Source organism: Lycorma delicatula, chromosome 9 (assembly GCF_047948215.1).
Source record: "Lycorma delicatula isolate Av1 chromosome 9, ASM4794821v1, whole genome shotgun sequence".
Classification (NCBI taxonomy): domain Eukaryota; kingdom Metazoa; phylum Arthropoda; class Insecta; order Hemiptera; family Fulgoridae; genus Lycorma; species Lycorma delicatula.
The window spans coordinates 80932783-80953326 of record NC_134463.1 but is presented as its reverse complement, the minus strand read 5'-3'; the positions used below and the strand labels follow the sequence as shown (position 1 = coordinate 80953326).

The 20544-nt window shown below is 27.9% G+C and overlaps 1 protein-coding gene across 3 annotated transcripts in view; it reads left to right on the top strand.

Moving 5' to 3' along the window:
- Positions 1–20544, top strand: part of LOC142330627 (synaptic vesicle glycoprotein 2C-like) — a 167276-nt gene that overhangs the window by 125022 nt on the left and 21710 nt on the right. For 2 of the 3 annotated variants that reach the window (XM_075376054.1, XM_075376056.1), the window contains exons 4-6: positions 721–883; positions 16355–16730; positions 20181–20380. In XM_075376054.1, coding sequence (XP_075232169.1) covers positions 721–883; positions 16355–16730; positions 20181–20380 — 739 coding nt within the window. The remainder of the gene's footprint in view (positions 1–720; positions 884–16354; positions 16731–20180; positions 20381–20544) is intronic. The other variant, XM_075376055.1, reaches the window with a different exon arrangement.

Here is a 20544-nt window from a genome sequence, read left to right as displayed (position 1 = left end):
TCCAGTATATATGTGCTCATCAGAACTTGTAACTTGTTATGGAAATTCTGATCACAGGGAACCAATATCACTAGAAATAATAAATGGAAATAAAATTACTATACCTCAGTTATTATAATGTAACTGAGCTTGACTGCAGAGTGGATAGACTTTGTCTGTCATCCAGAATGTTCTGGATTTGAATCCTGATCAGGAATGTTATTTTTCCTTTATGTATTAGAAATATTCAAGATTATATTTTCATATAAATGTGTGAAAAATCTTCACATAAGCTCAAAACTCTTAATCAACAATCTCAAAATTCAATCATCTAAAAGATTTCATAATATTTATAATAGAATTGATGTAAATGCTGTCTCAGATAAATTAACATATATTCTCAAGTCCAGAATAATACAATAAATTGCATTCCTTTCACTTGCTGATTCTGAAATACCCAAAATATGTCTGATAATCGCATCCTGGAAACTGAAGTTGTGAAATAAGAATAGTAGTCAGTCCCTTTTAATGTATGAATATTAAATATTGTTGGTGCAGTTTCACTGTATATTATTGATATTTATTAATGGCTGGATGATCTTTAGAGTCAATACCAGTGAAATTTAGAGTATTTAAAAACAATTTTAAAAAGTAATCAAATTTTTTCAGATGCTTTTTTTATAAAATTATTTATTTTTTACTTATTTATTATTATTATAATAATTGGTTGTGTGGTTATAGGTATGATGTTTGGTTCATATTTTTGGGGATGCTTAGCAGATACAAAAGGTCGTAAAGGAGTCTTAATTGCATCTCTATTAGTCGATGGAATTGCTGGTATTGCATCAAGCATTGTCTCACATTTTGTACTTTTCGTCTTCTTTCGATTTATTTGTGGATTTGGGTACTTTAAACTTTATTATAAAATATTTTTTAATCTTAACAACTATTTGTTTAAATTTCATACTTTTATAGTTAAGTGTAATCCATACCTACAGGTAACAAAAGTGTTATTGAATCTTGAAATCACCAAAAATAGAACTTAAAAATGTTTAATTTAGAGAAAAAAACTAGTTTTTGTTGCTGTGAAATCTCCTTTGACTACTTTGCGAATATTTGTGTCTATATTCACTATTTAACAGTTCTTTTATAATGATTTTATATTTGTATATTACGTATGAATAAATGTAAACAACTGACATTACATTAATTATGGTCATTCTCCCTTGATATAAGCTGAAAAGGTGACTCAAGTCAACTTAAATTAATTAGCAGTGCAATTTAATACAACCCAGAAAAATAATAGTTACCACAAAATTATGTGCAATTAATTGAAAAAAAAAATTACATTATTTTAGACTGACATTAGGATACTCCTGCATCTTAAAACAATTGTAATAAGTGACAGTCGTGGTTGATAATCAGTAACCGTGTGATTCTTCTTTCACTTTATCACTAGACCATTACATTTTCCATTCTTACTCACTCACTGGTAAGAATTTAAAATTCTCGTTTATTTTATTTCTTTTGCTTTGTTAAGCTTTGGGTAGACGTACAGATGCATTGTCTTCGGTACCATGTATTAGCAGTTTTTCCCTTTGCTTTACTTTGGTTTATTAAAAGTGTTGAAAATTCTTATAGTTTTAACATTTTCTCTTTTAATATATTGGTTTCTGATCTTAATTCAACAATATTTTGATATTCATTTTTCAGCATAATATATTAAAAAAAATATTTTTCTAGAACTGAGTATATGGTTTCAAAAGATTTCTTCATTACTCTGTGCAGTTCTTTCATCAGTCTTCATCTTTTTTCCCTTTCTTTTCTTTTAATATTTCACAGTTCACAGGGACTCAATTTTTTTTAAGGAGCACAAGTAACAAAAATAATTTTTGTTACTCCTGAACATTTAAAGCCCTTTAAAAATTCTATCATTTATTTCCTTTAACTTTTCACTAATTTTATGTAAAATATTTGTTGTTTTTTTTTTTTGTTTTGTTTTTTTTTTGTTTTGGCTGTGCTAGGTTCATTATCTATCATTAAAGATTCCAACAAGACGAAGCCTACACCCACTCTGACATCACACTCATCTATACTTTAACTATCCGTTTACATAAAGTTGTCATATATAACTGTTATAAAATTGAACTCAATATCTGATTAGTCACCATAAGTAATAAATTCATAAATAATTAAGATGTAAAAGATCTTAATCTGCACAACTTAAATAATAGAAATTTAAGTCTAAAGTGATTAAATGTGACAAAAGAGAACATTTCATTATTACAAGAGTTCATTAATTGTTAATTAATCATAGAAAATATTGTAAAAGAGCTCTGAGCCCTGATATATGTAGAAGCTTAACAAAGTTTTAACAGCATTCTCATCAGTTCACAGAATCTCTTAATTCCTCTTTGTGTTCTACATGGATGAGGCTGCATTTCTTCATTTTTTACACAATTTTCTAAACGTTTTATAACAATTAGAAAAAATTGGTTTCATATCCATTGGTCAGCATGTAACTCAACTTTGTATTGTTACGTTCAATTCAAAGATTTGTTATAATAACCATTTTTAAGTTCATCTTTCATTTTTAGGGAAGTCTTTCAGAATTAAGTTTGATCATTAGCTCTTTCATCACATTCCACAAGTAAAGAAAGAGCTCTTATTTGATCCTGCTAAATGTCACCACATATGAGATATTATTGTTTACACATTAACTCTCTGAATACCATTGACAAATGAACATCATAATAGTTTTAAAAAGATTTTTTGGAAGCACATTTAGATATTTTAAAATTAGATTAATCTAAATTAAACTTAAAAAAAATAATTAAATACTTAATTTAATGAAAAATAAATTAGAAATTTTAATCATATTTTTCCACGTTGACCACTGAAAAAAAAAATGAGAAGAATTAAAAACTGAAACAACGTGGTTGTAAGTTACTGACATTAGATAACATTATGCATCATAATATAAATCACATTTATGTCATATACTGTCATAAAAAAATTAGCCCAAGAAATTTTTCATATGTGTATTTTGGCACAGTCATTTGTAATGTTTCCTTAATTTCATCAAAATGTATATTTTTTAATGATTTCTATTCTCTTAATTTTTTCATCCATAAAAACCTATAAAAACTCTGTTTTTTTCTTTTTATTATTAAAATTTGCAATTTTATTCTTTAATCAATTTGCTCATCTGATTGATAAAAAGAAATTTGTGAATAAACATGGAGAAAATTTTATACTTCATTGAAAATTTAGTAAAAAAGATCATATCTTTTGCTCTACCATTATGCAAGTTTATATTATTATCAGGTAGTCTAACCTGTTAAATTTTCGACAAGGTAATTTTTTCTGGCTTCAAATATAACTGAATTCAGTATTTGAAAGTTTAGGATTTGATTTGCACTAAATTATTAAACCTTTGAACCCTATAATTAAGAGGGAGTCATTGCAACAGTTATTCTCAACCTTTTTAGCTCTACATTCCCCAAAAATAAAAAAATATATAAACATTTTGTGACCCCCAACCCAATGAAGGCTAGTTAAAATTATTTAGCTGCATTGATAGCAACAAGTTTGAACATGCCTGCATGAAATGTACAAACATGAGCAATTTACAGGTTCCAACTTTATGGGTATGTTCCAACTGTATGGGTATGTATGTCCTGTTCGAACATGCATATGATATATTTAAACACGTCATGCTTTCAGCAGTATAGAAGAGGAGTAAGGTTTTGCAAAACAAAAAAAACGTTTTTTAAACGACTAAATAAATGCGTAAAATTTATTATAAAAAATAAGTTAAATTTATTAATAAAATTTAATATTAATAAAAAATTTAATTATTAAAAATTAATAAAATTTAAATTATTAAATTTATAAATTAAGTATTTAGAAAACTTAATTCTGAGAAAATTGATGTAAATAGTCGAATAAATACAAATACAAGTTCAAGAAATTTGATTTTATTACTAACACTTAACCGTATGAAAACTTTTATTATCAACTACAGAAAATGAAATTAACAAACATTTGACTCCGTGTTAAAAGATTAAAAATGGAATTTATACATTTAATAAAGCTTACGGAAAATTTTCAAAAATCTGTTCTTAATTTGTACGACGACATCTGTTATACGAAAACCAATTTTTCACGCTTACGAACATTCCTCTTGTACACAATACTTTTCATCCAACCCATAAAAAAATTAATAGTATTAGATCAGGTGATCTTTGTGATCAGAAGTGTGGCCCGCTGCGGCAAATGTATCGCTGGAAATTACTCATTTAAATATACCGATACGGCACGTGAGAAGTGGGGAGGCAGAAAGTACATGAGGTATCTTGATGCTAGTGGAACATATTCTAGCAGCGGCAATTTTTCCTAAAGGAATTTAAAGTAAATGTCGGAATTTAGACGTCCTGGGAGAATGAATGGTCCAATTAGCTGATCGTAAACTAAACCAACCACACATTGATGCTAAATCGGTGTTGGAAATTACATTTTGTTTTCGTGTTTTGGATTGACTTCTGTCCAAGTGTGTTCGTTGCGAAGGTTATTGATGCCATTCCGAGCAAACTAAGTCTCGTCAGTAAATAAAATGAACCTGTGCAAACGGCGGTTCGTATTCAACCACTTGCAATTTTCCAAACGAAGAGGATCTTCTGTTAAAGATTTTTTACTCGTTGATTATGGTAAAGATACAGCTTGTTGTTACGAAGTGTTCTCCCACCGTAGACTGTGAAACTTTGAAACGCCGGGAAAGGGTTCGTATACTAACACCGGGACTGCGTTGAGTACCCTCAATAATAGTTTCATCAATATCGGCATGAGCAGAGCGGGATCTGGAGCGGCATGAGCAATATCGGCACTATTAATGCTGGGAAATGTACCTATTTCTCGTAGGATATGGAATGTTCCACCAACATTTGGAACATTTAGGATTTGGAACTCTGCGGTCAGGAAAACATCTTCGATGTTCTGCATTTCTATCATATATTCCCAAAATAAGTAAGTCGGCGTATTCTACAATCGCAAAAACAAAGGTATTTCTGCAGTAAACACACACACACACTCATGCGCGCGCACACTCACTCATACACTACTCACAGTCACATACTCACTCACACATACTCACACTCGCTCACACACTCACTCACTTACACACCCACTCACACACCCACACTCACTCACTCACACACCCACTCACACACCCACACTCACTCACACACACTCACTCACACACACTCACTCACACACTTACACACCCACTCACACACCCACACTCTCTCATACTCACTCACACACTCTCTCTCACACACACTCACAAACACTCTCTCTCACTCACTCACTTACACACCCACACTCTCACAGTCACTCACATACTCACTCACTCACTCACTTACACACCCACTCACACACCCACACTCTCATACTCACTCACTCACTCACTCACTTACACACCCACTCACACACCCACACTCTCTCATACTCACTCACACACTCTCACATACACTCTTACACACACTCTCTCTCTCTCTTTCACTCACTCACTCCCTCTCTCTCTCACTCTCACTCTAACTCTCTCACTCTCACACTCACACTCATTCCCACACTCATTCTCATGCTCATTGTCACACTCATTCTCATACTCACGCTCATTCTCTCACTCTCACTCTCACTCACACTCACTCTCACCCACACTCACACTCATACTCATACTCATACTCATACTCACTCACACTCACACTCATTTGCAAAACATCAGCTTAGTTCAAATACGAAGCATATATCTGGTGCCTTCATTTAAGTTTTTAAAAGCATTTCAGTTTCACTGAAAATAATAAATTGAGGTTTCGGTTTTTTAGTGTGCAGTCAAATAGTGTAATTTATTTTTTTTTAATTAGATGCTTATGAAAAATGGATAAATTTGTGAAAAAATGAAGTTAGCCATTTACATTCAATGAATTGATTGGTAAAAAGACAAGATTGTACGATGACAGTTATTTAAATAATGGTTGTATGTAATTGGATGGAAAACCACTGTACATTGTTTGCTTTCAGGTCCTCTCCTATAAGAGCATGAAGCCATAAAAATTAATTCAACTTGGAAACTAAACATCTGCCTCATAAAAGCCTTTGGAATTTTTCAAAAGAAAATTACTTTGAGAAATCAACACTTCTATTTGTAAATCAAACTGTACTGATAAAACGACAGTTGAAACATCTTACATAGCATAAGAGTAGCTAAGATGTCCAACCCTGTGCAATTGCAGAAAACCTCATATCGCCTGCTGCAATTGATATGGTGTTTTAATAGGCATGGAAGAAGCAATAAAATTAAGAAAAATTCTGCTTTCTAACGACACAGTTTCAAAGCGAATCGATGACGTAACTGCCAATGTTTGCGATTAGATAATTCAGCAAGTGAGTACAAGTGAATTTTTTAGTTTTTCAATTTGATGAATCAACTGGTGTGGCAAACATTTCTCACTTCTTATGAATTATGAGATATGAATATGAAAGGGACAGATCAGTCAAAAAAAATATGTTGTTCTGCAAATCAATATCTGATCATATAACAGGACAATTGTCTTTTTGATGTTTTTTTTTAAGCTACTAAAAACTGCAACATACATTGGACAAAATGTATTGCAGTTAGTGATGATGCAAAGCGATAACAGGAAAAAACAGTGGAATTTTTGAAAATATTAAAAGATCATTTTATACCAAGGGCAGAATGGATGCACTGTTTCCTTTACAGACATGCTCTTGCCACAAAAACGATGTTGGAATATCTCAAACAAATTCTTTATAAAGATATAAAAATGGTTAATTTTATTAAAAGTCGACCATTACAGAATAGGCTATTTGCTAAATTATGCAATGAAATAGGTGAAAAGAAAAAAAAATCTCTTTTCTATACAGATGGTTATAGCAGGTGAAAGTGTTAACCTGAATATTGGAATTGTGAAATGAATATATCTTATTTTTCCAGGATAAACAAACGCCATTGTCAATGTTTTTACAGAATAATGAGTGTATGTTGCTGTTTGCTTTCTTAGCTGATGTATTTTCACATTTAAACGACTAAAATGTGAATTTACAAGGACGTGATAAAAACATTTTTATAATAACAGATAAAAGTTCATGCTTTTATTAAGAAGTTTAATATATAAATTATTTGCCTTCAAAGCAAAAAATTTGATATGTTTCCGCTCACTTCTGATTATATTGAGAAAAATTATGATGATGAAGAGACTATTATTCACCACAATTTTGATAACATTAAATTGCATTTCTTGAGTGCATCTTATGCTTGTCCCCCTTTTTTATAGTTAAACTATAAAAACAAATATCTCTCTCCATGTGCATGTGTTTGTGTAAAACACTTAAAATAATATTACCTTTTTTTTTTAATAGAATGTATTTTTTTTATTTTTTAAATGCAATCATATACTGTATCTGTAATTTCAAATAAACCTCACCACACCACAATTTTTTTTTTAATAATTAGTTATTTTTTTAATGACAAAAAAAAGAAATACACCATTATCGTTTATTTTTACATTGTTATAATTATATTATTATTTTTCTACATTGTCACCTCTCCTCTTAGTACAAATGTTGTTGTATTTGTTTTTGAATACATCTTTTTAAAATAATCAGTATTTACCATTTATTTTCTCATTGCAAATTAAATCATCTCTTTATCAAAGCGGAAGTGTTGGTATTTAGATAATTCTTTAGTTCTGAGATCAGATAGCAATGTTAAGGAGCACCAGGTCTGATCTTGTGCCAGATTTGGCAGGACTGAAAAATCCAGACAGAAAATTGTATCTTTTGTTGTTTCACTTGTGTGAAGTCTGGTGGTGTGTCATATTAAAGAATTTTGCATTTTCATACCAACCTGTCTGATTTTGTTTTAAAGAATTTATTTAATTTTCAGAATTCTTCTCTGTTTTGTTTGCAAGAAAATCTGTAAGAATAATCTTCAGAATTCTAAAATCGTTATCTTCCCAGTTGTAGCTTAAGTTTTAAATCTTTTGAGCTGAATTGATTTATTTTTACAGTATTTCATGAACTTCCTTTTGTTTGTTAGTGTAGCTAATCTTCATCACCTACCTTCCTTGGTGATCTTCCTTGAAGATCACTATCTTCAAGGAATCTTCACTTTCTTTTCTGAAAATATTTCAGGCATTTCTGAGAAATATCAACTTTTTTTCATTTTATGAGATGACATTTCCAATACCCATCTGGCATAAATTTTCTGAAATCCAAGAACACTCATATATCCTGTTTATATGTAGAAATTACTAGGATAACAACAGCTCTTTTCGTTAGATGTAACTGTTTCCACAGATCCATTTTCCAATGTGAGCTTGTTGAATTTATTCATTTATAATCATAGATCTTCCACTTCATGGACATTCAAATCTTTGAAGTACCTTACCCAACTCAATTCATCTGTGAATTTCATTTGGAGGAATGATTTCAATGCAGCTCATGTTTTAAACCAGGTGTCTGAACAATTTCCCATTTCATTACATTGAGGAGAAACTGTAAGCCTGATATTTTCACCATCAATTATGATATAATAAAGATGTCTTTTGATTTTATATAACTAGTTTTATCCCAGTTTGTGTGTTATAACTGAAAGTTTTACAGTGGAAACAAAACACTTTTAGCCCACCATCATATATAAGCATATATTTAAGAAAAATACATTGTGTGAATTTTTTGTTTTTCACTTGTTTAGTTATATACTTTCTGCTCAGTCTGGTAACCATTTTTTATTCTAGCAACCTTTGCCTCAACATTGTTCAAACCTTTCTGGTTATTCCCCATCTTGAAACATTAGTATGAAAAGAGGAATAATCAGTTTGTTTGTATACGTGTAGACAAGCTTAGCAGTTAGGAATATTCTCTTATGAAATAAATGTCTGGCAATTAAAGGTATTCTTGTAAAAATGTAAATTAGGCAGTTTGTGCAGCAGTATGAATTTCCCTTATTTTAATCTTGGTACAGTTTTGAACTGGTTAATTTTAATGAATTTATTACTTGGCAAAAAAAAAAATAATTTTAATGACTTCATCACGGTTATAAAAAATTTAAGAATATGAGTAATACATATATACTCATGAGGCTGATAGGCAAACTATTCGGACTAAATAAAAATTACAAATATCACCTTGTAATATTTATATTCACAGTTTCACTGATTTTCTGAAAAAATAAATGGTTGAGTTAGTAAATGGTATAGCTAATTCACTTAGAAGTATTAATTTTGTTCATTTTATTTAAATACTGTAGAGACAATCTTATCTGCTTCAATTATGAAGATTTGTTATTGTTGCCACATTGAAACAGATTGATTGCACTTGACCAAAAGTGTTTTTAACTAATTTTAGCTGTCAGCTTGAATTGACATGTGTAATATCTAATTTGTATCGATAGAAATTTTCAGGTCAAAATACTTAACGGTGATGAATAAAGAGAATAGCTTGGTTTTTACAGTTATTAAACTGTCATTATATTTCAATTACCCAAGTCTCTAGAATTAAATGTTAATTTTGAGTTTGAAAATAAAGCTTAGAAGCAGGTAGTCTTAAGAGTTCATATGGCTGTGTATCAGATGGTATTTCTACATAACCACTAATTTCTGCTCTCAGTACATCACAGTCTTCTTTGTATTACTTTCTTTTTTCCTTTAAATGAAGTTTAAACCTTCAAATTTTAAAAATTTCTTTTTCTCATAAACAATCTGCTTCTTCCCAGATAAATGACTTTATATGTTCTATTATTTTTCCTGGCTGGTATATTAATGGAGTCTTCTTTTTTGTTAATGCTCATAAATTTTCACTTATCCATTATTGTTTTTTCTATTTTTTTTTTCTATGATTTCCTTTAATCCAAACTCATCTCTTGTTTTTAAAATACACTCCATTATTAACTCCAGTTCTATCAAAACTAACTCATTTAAATATATAATAATCTTTATTATTTCTCATTAAAATATCTTTTACTTCATTATTTTAATGTTTTTTTTTTTAATTTTTCAGAATATTTATTCCCAATTGGTGAAAATTGTTTTGTTGAGTTGCATCTTTGTCTCGCTCTTCTTTTTAAGTCCATTTCTTACTCTTCACTTTCTGTCTCATTTGCAATTTCTTTATTAAATAATCTTCTGTCCTCCTACTTTATACCTGGATTTTAATATGTTGGCTTTGGTACCAATTATATATGTTGCATACAAGCAATTATATTAAGGTGTCTTATCCTCTTCTTCATTTTCCTTCTGTGTGGCAGGTGTGTTTTTCTTCTGTCCTCATTTATTTATTTTATACTGTACTGTTTAATTCAGAATATTAAATACTGATTTTTAAAGGATTAAATTACCACTACATACCATTTGAATATAAAATTCAGAAATAGTTTTATCACTGACTAACAGGTAGTGTTAGAAGAGGTGAAAGCTTTCAAAGTATGGGTGACCTGTAATGCTCCAGTGGAAATAAAAATACCAGATAATAGGGTATTGATTTACATAAAAATTATATGCATTAAAAAAAATTCTGCAGTCAACATGTTAAAAAGTATTTATAGCACACTCCAGACTATTTAGTCAAATGCTTTTTCTTAGCTAATAAAACATGTAAAATGCCATTGGAATATTTTCTCTATCAGCAACACTAGACACACCCAAATACATCTCATGTCTCTTTTCTCAATCTAAAGCATAATTGCTCTTCTTCATAAAAATTAATTGTTGAGCAGTCCTTAAAATATTTACTCTACAGACATGTTCAAATGACAAGTATAAATGCAGAATTTTATTATCAAAATTTTTAAAGTAAGTACCTTTTTTTACCTCTGGGACCACTGCTTGCTTCAAAGGATGAGATGAATGATTTGTGGCGTGTGTGAAAGTGTCATGCCTGACCGTGACTGGGATTCGAACCCTGGACCTCTGGATGAAAGGCTGAGACGTTACCACTCACGCCATGGAGGTCGGCATTAAAGTAAGTACCTGAAAACATTGATAAATACAAAAATTAGGAGGATGTTTTTTACTTAAGGAAACAATTTACCATTGTGTTCTACAACAGTCAGAGAAGTAAGGTAAGCATTCTCATAAAGGAAATGATATATCAACTTTAAAACTCTGAGAAATTAAACTACAAACAAGTAAAATTAATTTCTCTGCTCCTGTTTAATGCATTTCTTTATTAATAAGTGTTTGAAACACTAATGAGTTGTGCTGTATTATTATATGAACAATGAACTTTTTCATTCTGCAAGACATGAAGGAGAAAAAATCAATAAGATTTCAATAAAAGAAAACAAAACTAAGGTAAAAAAAAGCCATATGGTAAAAATAATTAGTTTTCCAATTCTTCATTAAATTTTGATGTTTTCCAATTAACATCATATTAAAAACAATTACTAACAACTTACCATACTTTGACACCAGCTTCAAAATTTATACAATTAAAAATTTTTTTTTTTTTTTTTTTTATCTTTTAGGGAAATCTTTAAGTTAGTTGTGCACCTCTTTTAACATCTAGTTGTGCACCTTTTAATTGCAATCGACCGAAGCAAAAAAGTGTCAAAAATCCAAGATTTTGGACTTAATTGCAATTTTAAGCCTTCATTGAGAGCTTTTCAATGATATGTGGTTATTTTCATTGGTTCCAGAGTTATAGCCAAATAAAATTTTAATTATTGAAACATTTGAATCTTACAAGAGGAAGAATGCCTCGAAAAAATCGGTTCGAATCAGACCTCTTTTCCTTTTTTTTTTTTTTATGTAAATATATTGATTTATTAATAATTATTAACCTCTGACTGTAAAAAAAATTTACAATAAATAATTCAGTAATAACAATGAAAAAAAAATCAGAAGTTATTAGTGAAATAAAATTGATGTACTTTTAAAATTGTGCATATGTAAATTTAATAGGTGTACAAGGAAGTTATGTGGTGTCCATATCAGATGTTTTATTTTTTTTTTAAGTATGATCAACTCTACAAAAATATTGTCATGAAAAAAACATTCTCAAAAAATATAATGAAACCTGAATCTCGATAAAATTAAGGAATCTAGAAACAATGTAAATAGAATTCTATGTCTTAGTCCTATTCTCGTAAGCGAAAACTTACTGATATATGGGATTATGTATTTCACTAAATGTTTTTCCTTAAATTTTTGTATAAAAATATCTGAATGAGTTTAGGCTATATATAATTACCCTACAATAATTTCATTCTAAACTAAAAAATCTACCAATTAAGTTATAAAGAAAGATCTTACTTAGGGACCATTTGAAGAAACTTCATTAGTAAAATTAAAAAAAAAAAAAAAACCTTTAAAATTAATCGATTTTGTGAAAAGTATGAACATATGTGAAAACAATGCATACTTGTCACAAAGAGTACATCCTACTTTGAAGTCTATTTATAATATTTAAAGTATGTAAATTTTTCTCACTGCTCTCAATGGAATAATGTATGTAGAAAATTACATAAAACTTTTAACTTGTAATTTTAAATCTCTATTAAGAAAATAAAGCATATTTTTCTATTTACTAAAAGATAACATCAATCACGTATTCATAATTTTTACGATTCTATTTCATATTCGTTACTATGAAATTCTAGATCATGTTGCTTCTTTTTTTAACTTCAAAAGGTGTTATTTATACTATTCATCACAGCTTGATGAATATATTCATCTAATTTATACCAACTATTATTTTGTTTTTTAAATTAAACAATGAGAGAATATACTTCTCTCTCTGCTAATTTAACTTTTATAACTATTTTAACAATTTTTTTTTAACTATTAGGTTATTAGTGATGTAGATTGTACTAACTGCACTTGAATAGTAAAAAAAAAATGAAATAAGTAATATTTCTTTGTTTGTAAATAAACAATAAAGTTTTATGATTCACTAAGAAAGTGTGATAATTAATCACCAGTCAGAGAGTATTTCCATAAGTAATTATCACAATTATCTGTTTAATTTTGTTTAAATTTAACACGTGTAAAAGCGATAAAAACAATTCTTAATAAATTTGTAAGAAATCATTATAAATATTGTTTAGTTATTTCATAAAAATTGTTTATTTACAAATTTAGTAATGGACCATAGTGTTAAGTAAATTAATATACCAGTGAAATTTTAAATGTTAGTTTTAAAGATTACATTTTTTGAGAAATTATTTTGAAAGTTTGATGATATAATAGAATAATACCACCTCAAAACATAAAACAAATAATTGATACACCGCTGAAATTTCAAATACAGTTAATTTTAAAAATTATTTTTAAATTTTGATGATACCACCTCAAAACACAAAACAAATGTTAAAATTCTCTTCCTAAATTCCAAAGAATTCTTACTTAAAAAAACTGTGAAATCCAGAAAATTCTAAAAAAAGTAAGTTTTACTTATATTTAAAAATAAAAAATAAAAATTCACTTAAAGATAAAAATAAAATAAAAAATTTGCTAAAAGATAAAAAAAATCCTTTTTTAATTCTGTAAATGTTGAAGCTGGTACCAAAGTGTGGTAAGTTGTTAGTAGCTTTTTTTAAATTTGGTATCAATTACAAAACATCAAGATTTAACAAAGAATTTAGAAACTAATCATAATTTTTACCTTTTTGTGTTTTCTTTTTGTTTTTTCTTGTTTATTTTATTGAACTCTTCATGTTTCACAGACTGAAAAGTTCCATTGCTCAAATAAATGTACCAGCACTACTTAAATAGTGATTTTTTCATACAGTTATTAATAAGAAAAATCATTAAATGGGAACAAGAGAAATTAACTGATTCTTGTTTATGATTTGAAAAGTTTAATTTATCAGAGTTTTAAAGTTGATATATCATTATTATAAGAATGTTTACCTTTCTTTCCTGACTGTTATAGAACACAATGGCAACTCGTTTCCTTCAGTAAAAACGATCCTTCAAATTTCTGTATTTACAATGTTTTTAGGTACTTGAATTTAAAAAGTCATTAAAATTTTGACTAGTTTGATGCGATTCTGTATTTTTTTCTGTTTTGTGCAAATATCTTTTAAGCTCAAGATAATTATGTTGAGTCAATATATATTAAAATGATGATATAAAAATAAATCATCCTACACATTGTTTAGGTAGTTTATAAAAAAAATTATTTATTAATATAGATAAAAAATGTTTAATTAGTAATTACTAAATCATATCGTAAATAATTACTGAACCATTTTGCTAAATAGACAATAAACCTCAGAATAAAACTTCAACACAAATCGTCTGTAATATTATTGACCAGAAAATTTTTCAAGTATATAGATAGTCATTCCACCAGTTATTACTCTAAAATAAAAATCTGATGACTTCCTTGTACGCTTATTAAATTACTTATACATTTTTTTTTTTAATGAAAAGTACATAAAATTTTATTTTGTTAATAACTTCTAATATTTTTTCATATTTTTTTTTTCATTGTTATTATTGAATTATTTATTGTAATTTCTTTTTTACAGTCAGAGGCTAATAATTATTAATAAATCGATATATCTAAATTAAAAAAAAAAGGATTGAAAGAAATAGGATATGAAATTGAACTGATGTGCCTTCCCCTTATAAGATCCAAATATTTCACTAATTAAAATTTTATTTGGCTGTAACTCTGGAACCAATGAAAATAAGTACCTCTTATGATATACTGCTTAAAATCTCTTAATGAGGGCTTATTACTGTAGTTAAGAAAAAGTCCAAAAACCAGATTTTTTTGGGCTTTTTTGAACACTTTTGGTCTAGTAGATTGCAATCAAAAGAGGAGGTGCACAACTACATGTTACAACAGCACTAAATCAAAAATTTCAACATCCTATGGTTAATCGTTTTTGAGTTATGTGAGGTACATACGTACAGACAACATGCCGAAACTAGTCAAAATGGATTCAGGGATGATCAAAATGGATATTTCCATTGAAATCTGAAAACCAACATTTTTCACAATCACAATACCTGCTTTACCTCGCACAAGGAAGTAAAAATTTGATTTTCAAATACGTAATAAAAATAAAAGATCTCTAAAAGGAAATCTTTAAGTTGGTCCAGGAGTTTATGTGTCATTGTATATCTTCTATTCTGTAACAAAGCATCAAATGAGATTCTTTGCTGACTTGATTTAGTTTTACTTTCTTGTGATCATAGTTCTAGAGCTACACTGCAAGAAGGAAAATATGTAATCAGTCAAAAAATAGCTGGTGGGTTCTGCATTTCTTGATGTTTCTTGGCCAAGTGACAACAAAAAAAAAAGTGGGGGTAACGATTGTACATGCGTAAGTGTGTTGGCATGTTGAAGCTTAATAACGTTTGACTAGATAAATAGAATTTTATGAAATTTTGTACATAGACTTGCATATGATGAGGGGCAATTTGTTGGTAAAAATTTTGGGGTGAAGTAGATAATTTTTGAGGTCAATTTTTCTCCAAATTTTTTAAACATAACTCCTCCTTATATTAAGCTAAGTACCATGTGTGCATTCTCATTTTACCATTTTTAAAGAAAAATTTTGACACAAAATTCTCCATTCCCTAAAGATCAAAAAAGCTATATTTTTATTTATTGCATATTTTTTAACTGAATTTTTTCCTTTTTTAACTGAACTTTTGTCTCCCTAGGCGTAGTAGTATTGCAAGACACCCCCAAAACAAAATAATACTTTGGAGGCAATATTGGTGGTGGGGAAGCCAATCAAAGATTAAAAATATCAATTTTTTGGATTCTTTAAAAAAATTTGGTTTATTTAACTTTTAATATTAAAAATATAAATGATACACTTTTAGTAATAATAATATAGCAACAAAATTTCATTGCAATTCATCCCACCTACAAAAAAGAAATCTTAGGTAATATTTTATTGGTTATACATTTTTCAGTGGAATTTTTTTTTTTAGTTTCTTCCATTTAACATAGTAAATGCTGAAAAATTAGAAATGATTCTTTTAAGGTGATTTTTGATGCGGGGGAGCAGAAAAAAATAAAAATTACTGATATTTTGAATTTTTTAAACTTTTTTCTTTTTATTTAAACATATGATGATAATTTTACAACAAAACTGCGTCATAAATTACCTCCTTTCCAAAAAAACAAAGTGTTATTTAATTTTTTTTCATGTATCATTCTTTTATATAAGAAAAGATACCCAATGCCTGGAATGCATTACATCTTTTTTGTCAGCTTTTTGTCTATAAGTTAATTATGATTAAGTTCATTTTAGTAAATCTAATTATTAATAACATTAGTCATTCTTTTTTTGTAATCTTTTTCTTAATTTAACAAAATTTCTCATTTACAGGATTGCTGGAGCAATGGGCATTTGTTTCCCATATCTTGGTGAATTTCAGTGTACAAAATATAGAGAGAAAGTTTTAGGTTGGATGGAATTATTTTGGACAGCTGGAATAATTACTTTACCATTAGCAGCTTGGTTAATCATTCCAATGCAGCTTAATTATTATAACAGCTATATTTTCTTTAATTCTTGGAAATTATTTGTGCTAGTTTGTTCTCTTCCTGCGGTATTTCTTGGTCTTTGGTTATTGTGGTTTCCAGAAAGTCCAAAATTTTTATTGGAATGTGGTGAATATGATCAAGCATTAGAAATTTTACGACGTATGTTTACTATTAACACTGGACACGATTCTGTAGCATATCCTGTAAGTAGAAGAACAGTGAGTAAGCAGTTTCTCTTATATTTTGGTATAATTCAGTACTTTTAATTTCATTTAATAATTAATTAAATTTTCTTTTGATATGAAAATTAGGAGAGTTTACCAAATTTTCCCGCAATGAACTGAGAGAAACACGTATAAAAAGGAGAATAGCTATTGTATTATAATGGAAGTATTTGCTTAATATAAAGATTTTGGTTGTACCTCTGGTGCTATCATTCTTTGGTCATTTGAGTTCAATTAACAGCCCTTGTACAAGACATTGGATATAACTTAGTCTGAAAAGATTAAAATTTAACCTCAAACACTCATCTAATTGAGAATTTTTTATATTTACAGTATTAGGATTCATTTCTTAAAAATTAAAAATCAAAAATTTACTTCTCAGATCCATACTGAAAGCTCCATAGTGTATCTACTTACGCACATTAAATGCTTTAGTTCATGTATTTATCTAGGATTTTGCTGCAGGATAAAAATACTTAAATTAAGAAATTAATTTAAAATCATTGTTAGGAACAAATTTTTTTAGTTAAATTCTGATTCTGTGATATATACAACAAATCGCTACTAATAAATCAATATTTTGGAAACAAAAATACAATTAAATATAAAGAATGTTCATAATAAACTCAACATGTATAATGTCAGACATATTCAGATCATAGGTTTGTTTGGATTATCAAACTGTTGATATTTTTTATGTATAAAATACAAAAACATACTTTTTACAATAAACATATTTTCAATGCATATATTATAATTACTAAATAATTTTTGTTATTAGATTACTTTGTCTAGAAGGAATCTATTACTCTTTTATGTATACATTTAATAATCTTTAACAAAAATTTTTTATTTGTAATCATTGAAGAAACAGATCATTATTCAGATGAAGATTATTTTGATCAGCCCATAATAAATCCTTATTTTTATATTCTTATATTAAACTAATCCAGACAATGCTTGTCTGGATTACTGAGAGTTCCTGATAACTGAGGGTTCAGATTACCATAACCATACTGTACAAAGGTCATATTATATTTAGAAATTTAAATTAGAATGTTTTTTTTCATTTTTCTGTATTAGTTAAAAAAATAAATTAATATTATATTAAAAAGAAAGCAAACAAAAAACATAAATAATTAGCAGTATATTTTTGTATTACTATTAATTGTATTATGTAATAAAATAAAAAAAGATTACTCATTAACATCTTTATTTTTTAATGATAAAGATTATCTCTTGTCCTTTTCAGTGCACACAAGACCAAGTAGCATAGTGCTTAATAAGGTAACCAAATTAGTTTTCTTGAATTCATTTTAACACATGCTTCTCAAATTCAGGCCATTTTGCTTTGCTTTAATCCCGTTATAAACAAGGATTTTTTTTTTTATGACTTCATCTCCTAGTTACAAAAAAAAGTTTTTTTTTTGCTTTTTTTTACTAAGGACCTGCTTTGCTGCCAATATTGTATATTGTATGCAAAAACCATCATTCATAAATTTTACTACTCTCATTGTTAGAAAGATAAACATGTAATAATAAAATTAAGATAGAATATTAAGTAAATAAATAAATTAAATATCATCATTGTTGGTTTTCAGAACAAGATATTAATGACAAATATTTATTCTTTTAGAAATGTATTATTTTTTTTACTTTGTAGCACGGGTTAAGCTTGCTCTTGTGGTGCTGTAACAAGAGCCCAAGGCTCCATATTTGTTTTAATTCTGAAAGCTTAATATATTTTTCAATACTGAAAACAACGCAAGAGTACTTTTCTAAACTCAGTAAAATTAACTTTAATTCATTAAACTTAACTTCTATCCAAGAAACATAATACCTTCACCTTTAAATTAGGTAGAAACCCTATTATAAGTGACACATTTATATGCAGCTGTATCATAAATCTTAATTCATGTAATTTATACATCTTTGTCAGACAACAACTTCTTTAGAGAATTTGATATAAATAAATCACCTGATTCCAATAAATTATTACCTACTATTTAAAAACAACATGCTACATTATATCAAATTCAAATTTAACACACAGAATTAAATCAAAAGCATACTTATGGCAAAAGGAACATTAACTTACATCAATCAGTAATCATTCAGACTAAAAAACATTTTTAAGAAAGAAGGACTTTGTTAATCTCTTATAAAAAACTAAATGCCTAAGATTATACATTAAACTAATAAAATAGAACTGTGTAACAAACACAGTTACCCTTGAGATGTAAATAAAAGTTCAGTGATTGCTTAAACACTGATCAGTTTACTCATCTAATCATTGATACAAGAAACATATATAGGGATTACATACAACAGTAATATCATCTTTACAAATCATCACATCAAATCAGGCCACACACACAAAGACATATTTTATTTTACATATAAAAATCAAGATCTGAACAAACATATTACAGATTGAATATATCATTTTAATTACATACTTTGGTATTTTCTAACGTTTTTAAATTTGCACCATTTACAACAGTACTACCTTAAAATTCATAGACAAAGATTGATTTTTGATCCCTTCTCATTTTAATTAGCTCCAGAAAATCTTGGGAAGAAAAATTTTTGTAAATTTTAAAGTGAGAAGTTTACAATTTTTAATAACTTTAAACTATGATTAGAATGAATTTTTTAATTTATTATTATTAATTTAATTTTAATAATAATTATTAAAATATTATTTTCTTATTTTTATTTTTAATTTAATTCAGTAATTCTTTTCACTAGCTTTGATAAAAAGAGAAAGATTTTCCCCATTCATTTATTAAAGATATCTTTTATTTTAGTTATGATTTCTTTGTATTGGTTTATTAGAGTGTAATGTATATACAGCGTGATGTCATTCCGATAATCAGAGTATTTTCATGTAAAGATTCAAAAAACTAATTTAAAAACTATGGGTAATAATTAATAGATATTCTCACATTACCAGAGAATCTTAGTTTATACGTTTGTTAGCATTCTCTTTATGTTGCTTTCTCTAGATTTCTTTTCTTTTTTTCCAGCTATTCTTGCCTTTTTGTTCCGTGCAGGTGACCTTTTTTAAACACAAGCAGCTTTTTGTTGACTTATTCACATTTTAAATAAAAATAAAGTAATTTTTAAAAAACTAGAAGCAACAAAAAATAATCTGCACTATAAACTAAAAATAATACTTCATCTATTAAATCTAACTTTTTGTTGTCACTTCTAAATTAAGGGTTAGAAAATTGTTAGTTTTTGGCATAATTGTTAAGTTTTACTTTGGCATCAACTTATAAAAAATAACTTTTTTTAAAAAAGCAAGAAAGTGTTTTTAGCAAAGATTTTTTTTAAAGCCTAGTTTATCTTAAAAAAATTTATTTTATTAATATTTCTGTAGTTACTTCAAACAAAATATATAATTAAAACTTGAATGTAGTTACCTTATTTTATTTTCAGATTCGTAGTTTACGTGAAAAGGAGCACAGGGTGAGTGTAATAAGTATGCAATCACAGCGAAGTGTACGAAGTATTAAAACAAGAAAAGATGTTAAAATATTTTTAAAGGAGTCATGGGAACAGACTTTATTATTATTTAAGCGTCCGCATTTAAGACCAACTGTACTTACATGCCTCATACAATTTGGACTTACTTCAGGGTAAGAACAACTAATTATTTAAATTGTTTTCAAATGTTTATCATCATCATCATCTTTCTTTCATCGTGTACTACCTTGATTTGTAAGGGACTTCATTGCACTTCAGTTTCTACATTTAATAAATCTACTAATGATCTAAAAGATCTGGCAATCTATTGAAATCT